General features: G+C 45.4%; 1 protein-coding gene across 1 annotated transcript; it reads right to left on the bottom strand.

The window, feature by feature from the left end:
* Positions 1 to 528: 528 nt before the first annotated feature.
* LOC135710244 (facilitated trehalose transporter Tret1-like) lies at positions 529 to 3,322 on the bottom strand. The gene is made up of 3 exons (XM_065232766.1): positions 2,847 to 3,322; positions 2,158 to 2,313; positions 529 to 2,095 (listed from the first exon to the last, which is right to left on the bottom strand). Exons 1-3 carry the CDS (start codon positions 2,905 to 2,907, stop codon positions 885 to 887), a joined length of 1,428 nt encoding a protein of 475 aa, XP_065088838.1. The 5' UTR covers positions 2,908 to 3,322; the 3' UTR covers positions 529 to 884.
* Positions 3,323 to 10,148: the final 6,826 nt, after the last annotated feature.

Raw genomic sequence — 10,148 nt, 5'->3', positions numbered from 1 at the left:
ATCCACTATCCTTCAATTTCGTCTCAGACGTCATTTCGATTAGACGAATCGTTTTCATGCTAAGATTTATCGAACAATTTCGAATACGCCATTTTGAAAAATTAGGCGTGGGTCAAAATGGTTTCAGTTGGCGAGAAACTGCTCAGTGGTGAACACATGAATCAGCGAATTGATACATACTTTAAATATGTTCTTGACTCTTTGAAATTTGATTCATTATGATTCTGGCATGATCTCCATGTTTCTTCATTAAACTCTGAAACCTTTAAGGGTTCTGTTTCAACCCGGTTACAGAGTCTGTTAATTCACTGAAACTTTGCTGCGTCTTGGAGCCCATGCATTAATTATGTCACGCTAAATCGAGCAAAAAATTACCCCCTCCCCCCTATCGTGACGTTTTTCTTATACCTAATGCATTGCTTGTCACAAAATCATAGACTCCCCCCCCCTCCTCTCTTAGAGCGTGACATAATATATATATATATATATATATGCATCAACCCTCGATCAAAATCGCATTTAAGCGCGGTGCTTAATGCATCCGAATCTGATACGTTGCGGTAAATCCACAAGATTAACAAATAGATTAATCTGTCACTTTGCTGCAACTTATCAAATATGGATACATGTTGCATCGCCCTTTAAGATGGGCGGTATTCAGGTTATTGAAAAAACACACCTCTTTGAAGATAGGTACCGCCCGTAGCCACTCAAAACGAAAAATCCAGATCCACTTCAGCGGCATTCGCAACCTACTCAAATATCTTTACCACTACTGTGAAGTAGCAATAGCATGCTTCAATGAAACCCATCACATACCGGTCCGTCATCACTGACCTGAATCAAGAAAAACAAAGTCATAAAATTCCTGCCTGAAAACCTACTCAATATTTCACAACGCCACCATCCTCAGCACCGTTAACCGGTGCGGTTTCGTTCAGCCGGGCTTGAATTTCCGGCAAGCTAAGCCCTTTGGTTTCCACCACAAACACGTAGGTGAACACGAATGCCATCGCGCAGCAGATGGCAAAGATCCAGAACAACCAATGCGATCCCAGCGCCACGTCCAGCGCGGAAAAGTAGAACAGAATGAAGAAGGACGTCGTCCAGCAGATGGACGACACGACGGAGGATGCCAACGATTTGATGTTAGGAGCGAACATCTCACCAAGCAGGACCCAAGCTATCGGGCCAAATCCAGTGCAGAACATGACACAGAATGCTACCAGCGATACGACCGGTAGAAAGGATAGACTCCCTGCAGCTTTCGATCCCGAATCGTCCAAATAGAAGTACGCTCCCAGTGCGGAAAGCGAACAGCACATCCCGGCCGCTGAGACTAACAATGTAGGCCTTCGTCCTACCCTGTCGACGATCAAGGCCGTCACTACGCTGGCCACCACCTGGAAAACTCCGATTATGATCGCATTCAACTCTGCCGGGAGTCCACTTCCGGTCTTTTCGAAGATGGTCTGTGCAAAGAACTGCACCGGATTGATCCCGGATAATTGCTGAAATACCACCACCCCGGTGCATATGGTCAACGCTCGAAAGTTAGCGTGATTACGGAACAAGTCCTTCAGCGATCCTCGATTGCGCATCGATTCTTCTACGGAGAACTGTATCGAGTTGTATTCAGCTTGCAGCTCGCCGATGGGTTTCCCTCGGATGTACGCCAGGGAACGTGCCGCAGCCGGGTAGTTCCCTTTCGATACATAGAAGTGCGGAGTTTCCGGCATGTGGATGAACGTTAGGATGAAGGCCACCGGCAGCGACATCTGGATCCACTGGAATGCAGCGTAGCTGACGTACGGTCCGATGACGTAGTCAAACAGGAGCCCTAGCGTGATGTAGGTTTGGACGAGCGATCCAAGGGCTCCCCTTCGATTAACGGTGGCAATTTCGGCGACGTACATCGGGGTAATGGTGATGGCAAATCCGATGCCACAACCCTGGACGAAGCGTCCTACGAGGATCTGCGCAACGCTAGTTGCCGTCAGGAAGAGCACGTAGGCGCTCAGATAGAATGCTGCACTGGTTAGCATGGCCATCTTACGACCGAAACGGTACGCTATCAGTCCAGCGAATGTGGGACCTGCAAAGTTTGGTGAGTTCAGTGCTTCGTACGGGGACAGTATTGGAAGCTGTAGTACGTACCGGTCAGTGATCCCAGCGTCAAGATGGATCCTATCCAGGATAGCTCTGTCGCGGTTGGAATCGTTGACAGCGGAGATTCGGCGGGGTTTTTGAGCTTCGACTCTACGGGTGATGTCCAGGCCATGCTGGCGCCCATACAGGCGATGGCGAGATTCGCTGTGGGTGGTAATGATTCTGTAACTTTCCGCATCGTTAAGTCACATATGGGGATTTTTTTTACTATCGGAAAGGTTTCCGCCGATGGACCCGATAATACAAAAAACAATCCCCATATTGATTCATCAAAAGTTTCTTTCCGGTGAATGGAGATCATATGATAGGTCCGTGACATTATGAATGCTAACTGATTACAAGCGCTTCGTTACAGCTTGACCTAATATTTTCCTAAATCTGGTTTTATCATGCATCTCAGTATGGTCCTCTGTAATTAGTTATTCGTTATCTACGTGAAAAGTTTATTGCATCGAGTCCACTGTCAGATAACACACCGTCATCATCTGCTAATGTGCAATCAAACGCAAAAATTGACAGATGAACCAAACACTAACACAAATTCAAAACACTTATCCGTCCTACATTATCAGCTCCCGCTGGCCGTGACCTTTCCCAGTTAAAAAAAAATTCGTTAGCAAAAAATCACATCTTACGCTTCGACCTTGATAGCGATTAGAATAACCCATTTCAATTACCAACAAGAGCCGCCACATACTGTCTCTTCTTTCGGATGGCATTTTGCACTAGGTGAATCATCTCGAACTTCACTATCGCTCCCACTAGTTGCAGTTGTCAAAACTATCACTTATCTCAGTGAACCGCACACGCGTGACTGTTTGGGTTGGTAGCTATCACTAATTACGAAAACAAACAGCAACTAGATGCTGCATCACTCATCCGTTGCGGAACTGGTTCTAGCTCGAAACCGTACTAGACTATAGGTTACGCTACAGTTGCGACGTATGAAACCCTGACAGCGTCTGTCTTTGGTCAATAACACCGGACGGTCAATTTATACGAATACGACAGCTGTAACGTGCTTTACGACAGACATTCGCTTTATTGCACCCTGCTCGTGTTGGAATGAGCTTGCTAATTGAATCGATACTGGACTGCTCACTCAAGAGCCACCTAATCTGCGCGTCGTAGTCGTCCTTCGTCGCTGGACGACCGAAACTAACTGATATGGATGATCCCAAATTCTTCGCTTTCTTCTGTCCGGCTAATCTAAGCTGAGGGGGTTAAAGGGAAAGGGGTGTAAGTGACTTTAATCGATTCTCTTCATCGACTTTCACTACCTTTCATAGCCACGGTTTTATAGATAGATTTTACACTATTTCTGCCACATAGTTTGATGAAGGAGGTTCTCATCTAGCATCCAGAATGGCACACGAATCAAGGAATGTGTTTGCAGCTGAATTATTAACGAAAGAGAAAGTCGATGAAGAGAATCGATCAAAGTCGCTTACACCCCTTTCCTTCTAACCCCCCTCAGCTGTGAGCAGAAGGAGCTTTTTGCAATTACAGTCATTAGATTATAGGATGAACAGTGAGCTGCAAAATCAATCGACAACGTGCTTCACCCGTCAATCAAAGCCAAGCACGCTCGCTATCAGAGAGACGCCGCGGCGGTTGCGCGCGGTTTCTCTTTCGATGAAGTGTGTGCGATGTTTTGCTTGGCAAATGGTGGTAAACGGGAATGCATAACGGTAGGCGCAATGAGCTTTTGAAATTTTGACTGTGGATAGAATTTGTGATAATGCGACCTATTACGTATTACCATTGGCGTAGGAAATGGGGGTGCAGGGTGTACTATGCACCCCATGAGAATGAACCTGATTTTAAATTTTCTGATTTTGGTATACGGATATGCATAAAGGTCTTCAGATTGAATACATCTGTAACCCTGTTGGGAATATTTTGAAGGCATTTAAATCTCAATTAAGCCAACTTTTTTTAGAGACCAGTGCCAGTGAAGTTCTTCGCATTTCAAGCTTATTGCATATTAGCTTATTGCGTGCTCTCAACTTAGTGTTCTAGATGTACTTCCACAGTTATTAATTGAGAGCTTTCGATGCCTGTACCATTTCTGCATTAGTATAATTGTGTGGCAAGTACAATCATACTCTATGCCCAGGGAAGTCGAAAAAATTTCCAACCCGAAAATTTCCTAGACCAGACCGGGAATCGAACCCAGCCACCTCCAGCATGGTTTTGCTTTGTAGCTGCGCCTTTACCGACTGAGCTAAGGAAGGCCCCAGTGCCAGTGCTGTCATGATAAATCAGAGATGAACCAGCCGACGGCTGAAAGTCTCGTTATTAAAGAAAGATAAGATAAGTCATGGTAAATTGATTACTCAATAATTTTCCATATGAGCGCCCGACATTCTAAAATCAATCCGCCCCCTAAGGAGTCACCATAATTGTAATTTGGGAATCTATATACAATTTAGTTCCCTCTAACTAAACTAGGGTACGGGTAAAACTTGTGAAACTAAAGTTCTGCCCGGCAACAACTTAGCAGCACGAGACTCTTCGAACTGTGTCTCAGGAGTCGGCGCACTACTGGGTAAACTGGAGGTGCTACGCGGACTAAAAGGCACTCAAGCTTTCAAATTAATCGAAACACAGAGCGGATCAACTTAAACACTGTATTTCTTCAAATTACCACTATAGCACTATGGTGTGGATTGTGTGGTGTGGCCGATATTCTGGCACATACATTTGACGACGATGACGGCTACGACGACTGCAGTCCAGCGAGCGCGCGCTGTGCTTCCGGAACGATTCCGCCAATGGCGGACAATGAAAGGCCGATCTTGTCGGCAAGATGTCGGTACCACCGCTCGTTGACATTCCGGAACAATTCAGGCAATGGCGGATGATGCAAGGCTGACCTTGTTGGATAGATGGCGGTACCATTTACTAGTCTATTGGTGCCTACACCGAGATGACGGTCGGACAAGCGCGTCTACCGTACGTCGGCTGTAGTGAGATGGGGGTTGGTTTTACCGGGGTAGTGATAAGCTGGTATAGTGGTTTGTGGAGATGGTTCAGGTGCACAGGCGCTTTTTTCTGACGATGCCGGTCGACGACGGCAAGGTCTCCCTCTTTCGAACCGGGAAGGGGAGTTCTCCTTTACTTTTAAGGCCTTCAGCCCTAGACCGATGTCCTCCTTGGTGATGATGAAACGAAGCCAGAGGAACGATAGTCCTTTACGTTTAGGTCAAGGCAACTAAAACTTCGAGCGTACAATGGTGATCCTTAACTCACCAACCGGATAGCGATTTGATTGAAAGAAAAGGTTCTGAATCGGGAGAATTGGTGATTTACACTTCACCATGATTGAGGGGGGCGACACATCTAAATATCAATTCTAGATGCTCAACAAATCTCACACTAGTGACTCAATCTTCGAAAAATCTTCGTTCATTTCTCACAGCTACTTGCATCAGGCATCATATTTTTGCAGGAAATCTCCAGAATCGTCATCAATCTTCTTTCTATCTACTCAGTGTGCGCGCAGCTAACCACAGCAAAACACAATTTTTCCTGTATCGTAGATAGAGTCGCCCCCCTCGACCTTGATTCACCACTCGCACTTGGTAGGATTCTGTTATAATTTTACTCCACAGACACTTCTGGTCTAAACGCTCGCCTGAGGTAAAGTAAACGATGGCCGTTCCTTAACAGAACAGAACGGTTACAAAGTCTATAAGAACGCATAATATAAATATTTACATCCATTCTTCTCCAAAACAAAAGATGCACTCCTAGCGAATCCATGGTCATCCGTTTGCTGAAGTGAATCTTAGGTCGTTCGCAATGCTGAGTTTCAAAATTGTTTCGAACTACTCGACAGTTCTAAAATTTGAAACTGTCAAAAGCGCAACGCTGGTTTGATTCGGTTATTTGTAATCCAGCATCAGGTAACGAGTTCGAACCACGAGAAGAGATCCTGGCCGATTCGGCTGTCAAAACATGTAAAGAAAGTATTATTATTTATGGAGATCACTGATCACCGGATGGTCTTTGAAACAATTTCTGAGCAACCTGGTATCACAAACGAAGTGACAGACGACTAACTGGCGAAAAAATCCATTTAAATAATGTGGTTCACTGTAATAGAATTTTCTTGGAAGCTTGTGCCATCATCCACCAGATGGGTTAGTTTTTTTGTTTTGATTTGAACAAAGTTGATTTTGTGTACAATGATTCTTTGACAGTGTGCAAAGAGTGCGTATCATTTTGTCATTTTTTATGCATTTCAGTTTTGAGTAGAGTGAAAGAGATAGAACCAAAACATTCTAGTACATTTGGTGAAAATGCTAGTTCAATCAACAATCAATACGAAACTAACGATTTTAAATTGGCTCACCACTTTAGTAGCCTATTGGTCCCAAGCAAACGATTAACGTACCCTATTCTAGTTGAAATTCTATTACTACACTATATTTGTTTTGATTCGCTATGAAAGTTTGACAGATAACATCAGGGGTGTGTGGATTCATGCAGAACATGCAGGGGTGAGTGAAATAGCTTGGGACTGCTTGGGACCGTTGTTCTGGTACTGAGTGAGCCAAAAATAATAATGATTTTCTTCGGGACCCAGTGGTCTTAGAGTTACCTCTATGGTAGTAGTGTTGCTATGTGGTACAATCCAGCAGTAGTGGTGTTGCCATGTGGTACACTGAAAAATTGCAATAGCAGCTTAGTCACCAAAGTTTTCGAGCCGCTCCGTCTGTCACTTCGTTTGTGCTGGTATCGTGGGTGAATATCTGAGAGACGTGATTTAAATTGTTGGGCAGATTAAGATCTTCAGAATTATACCAATAATCAATACGAAACTAACGATTTTAAATTGGCTTACTACTTGACTAGCCTATTGGTCCCAAGCAAATCGATTAACGTACCCCATTCTAGTCGAAATTCTAGTACTACGCAATGTTTGTTTTGATTCGCTATGAAAATTTGACAGATAAAATGAGGGGTTATTGGTTTTTCCTATGTTTCGAGGGGTGAATCGATTAGCTTGGGACCGAAGAGAGTACCAGAGCTGAGCCAAAAAGTTGAGCACGTTATTTCGTGACCTTCTAGTCTTAGAGTTACCTCTATGATTATACTATGATTATACGAAACAAACGATTTTAAATTGGCTCACTACTTGACTAGCCTATTGGTCCCAAGCAAACGATTAACGTACCCCATTCTAGTCGAAGTTCTAGTACTACGCAATGTTTGTTTTGATTCGCTATGAAAGTTTGACAGATAAAATGAGGGGTTATTGGTTTTTCCTATGTTTCGAGGGGTGAATCGATTAGCTTGAGACCGAAGAGAGTACCAGAGCTGAGCCAAAAAGTTGAGCACGTTTCTTCGGGACCTACTTGTGTTAGAGTTACCTCTATGGTTGTATTGCGAGTGATTGGTGATGGAAAGTGGTCGCAGTCCATGTTTCTCTGCTGAGACCCCTCTTGTTGGAATAGCTAGAATGTGGGTTTCCGCAATTGTGTGAGGAAGAAAAGGCGAGAGTGCTGTTTTAACACCGGTTGAAGAAGTAATGGCAGCATATCTATGGGAGCTCTTCGAAATCATCATGATGTCACGGATTCCTTTGCAACATATCGGGTGCGATCTTTCCTTTATTTTTCTCATAACTTTCATTCCATTATTATATGAACCATTAGATACTAAGTACGGGAGTGTCCGATCGAAGCCAATTGGATGATGCGGGTGGGCTCTTCTCCCCCACTCATTGGGGCATTCTCCTGTATGATGGCCCTTTTTTACCGGTTGTATGATCCTGTTGTTAGAAGGAGGTACTCATTTATCCCGTGGATGCTCGTCGGCGATCTTGCCCACGGATTCACCCAACTAGAGGTTATTAAACTTTATAAGACTGCTTTATATGCCCCGGAACCGCTGAGTTCCTGAAGGGAACCCCCTAAACCCCAAGCTGCTGGTCTTGACCAACGGCAGCTTCCAGGGATGGCACTCAATACCTTTGTAGGTTCCGGGTCTCAGGGCGTATAGGCGTGGGAGACTTTTCGGACACGGTAGAACCTAACCAACACTATGTAAACGGTTAAATACTTGTTTATTAGATTTGACGGTACATTGCGGGCGGTGGGCGGCGATGGTGATGGTTCGGAGGGGGCGCTGGTCCAGAGGACGCCGGTACAGTGCGGGCGGTGGGTGCCGATGGCAACGGTGCAGGTGAGACTTTGGGGTGAAGTGGAGATGAACGTGATGGCGGCCACTACATGGGCCGAGCCAATGGCCACGACCAGGGCGATCGCTTGGTGCCGGCGAAGCTAGTAGGACTTCGCGGGGTACTCGGTGACGCAGTGACCAGTGGTATTTCTCGTCCGTATCTCGGTAGCAACCCACACAAAGGCGGTGCTATTGTGGTGGCTGACCGGTGGGGACGCCACTGGACAGGGCTTGGCACTAGTAATAGTCAAGACAATGGCGGCGGTGATGGAGGTTGACTGGTTGCCTGAGGCCAGATGCGGGCTGGATCCCCGGCAGCGTAGGTGCTCGTTAGCGTTACCGACGCGATAGATGTTGCTTGGCGGAGCAGGCAGGGAAGGTCATCCAACACAGCTTTTTCCAAGGCCGTTCGCGGTAAGGCAAAGCCACGACGTCGAGGTGGCAGAAATTGGTCACTTAAGGCCCAAGCGCAATGACGGCGGAAGCGGCAACGGCAACGGCAGCGGAAAAGCCCGATCTGAGTAAGCCTACTTGTCGGATTGAAAACTAGTTAGAATCAAATCGACTTCGGTTAGGCATCTTGATGTCATAAGTGACAACTGTCAAACTTTCCGTTCCGCTTCCGCCCACATTGCGTTTGGGCCTTTAGACTCTTCGTCCGTAAACTACACGAACAAGGTTCACTCCGTGATCTCCTTTCTGTAGCTCGATCCCGGCTGCCTTCGCACCGTTGTCGTTCTCTGCTCCCGATCATGCGCTCACTGGCTCTCCTCTGAGAGAGTTTCCCTTCATTCAGGTTCAGTGGATATCCATCCACCCACCATTAGCACTCACACATTAGCTGTTCGGTCACTCTTCTGATCTTAGCCGCCCGCGCATTCAAACTTGCCGTTACAAATCGGAATAAATCAATTCCCTAATATAAACATTCTTTCTCTTCCGTGTCATTTAATTTTTAAGTCAGCAATGTTACCCGCCGGTAACAACTTAATCAAGTCGAACAGCGAGGATAGTCCACAGTCTACTGACACTTGTCCTACTACAGTGAGTGTCATATAATCATCATGTTTGATTATGTCCTATTCTCCGGGGACACCTTTGCAATATCTTGAAAGGCCATTTTATTTGATGTGATGGGTTTGGCCCTAAATCAGGAACTGGCCACTTCCCTGGCGTCACCTAGAACACATCCAGATGTGCCCAATGTGGTCCAGGGCACTTGATATGTCTGGCATAAAACATGCTTTTGAATTCTCATGTGTTTAAAGGTGTCGCATGGCTTTGGTCCGAGTCAGACTAGCTGCTTCCTCGGGGGCAGCCAGAACATGCCCTGATGTAGCCAATATGAAGCAGTATGACATGGTCGATCGTCAAATGTAGTTCCGGATGTCTTGTCAAAATCGATTGACGCCTTGGAGATCACCAACCGAATGAACTGGTACAGAGGAATATGTGGATTTCAAGATCATGGATGCCTTGATCTTGAAATCCGCATAATCATCTGTACCACTCCATTCGGTTGGTGATCTCAAAGGCTTCAATCGATGCTGTATAAGTTCGCGGCAGATTCGACTAAGGAAGATGATTTTTTAAGAGGAGCGCGAAGCTGCGATGCATCGAGGTTTCGAATATTCTGCGTTTGAAGTGCCTCGGACCTCTATAGACTGCAAGAACTACATCACGTAACCAAAGCCATTTTGATTGAAATGCATAGTAATTATCAAAACAGGTTACAAAAATGAAGATCATAACAACATGGCAAATAAATCCTTTTGAACAAAAAATTA

The sequence above is a fragment of the Ochlerotatus camptorhynchus genome, unplaced genomic scaffold (assembly GCF_037179485.1).
Source record: "Ochlerotatus camptorhynchus isolate MF236.1 unplaced genomic scaffold, CSIRO-AGI_Acam_v1.1 ptg000374l, whole genome shotgun sequence".
Lineage (NCBI taxonomy): Eukaryota > Metazoa > Arthropoda > Insecta > Diptera > Culicidae > Ochlerotatus > Ochlerotatus camptorhynchus.
This window is presented reverse-complemented; position numbering and strand designations above follow the sequence as displayed.

Excerpts from the sequence above, each read along its gene's own strand:
- LOC135710244 (XM_065232766.1), bottom strand. The coding sequence starts at position 2,907 with ATGATTCACCTAGTGCAAAATGCCATCCGAAAGAAGAGACAGTATGTG. Across the intron at positions 2,314-2,846 it reads GTATGTGGCGGCTCTTGTTG|CGAATCTCGCCATCGCCTGT; the intron begins GTAATTGAAATG and ends TACCACCCACAG. Across the intron at positions 2,096-2,157 it reads GACGCTGGGATCACTGACCG|GTCCCACATTCGCTGGACTG; the intron begins GTACGTACTACA and ends CAAACTTTGCAG.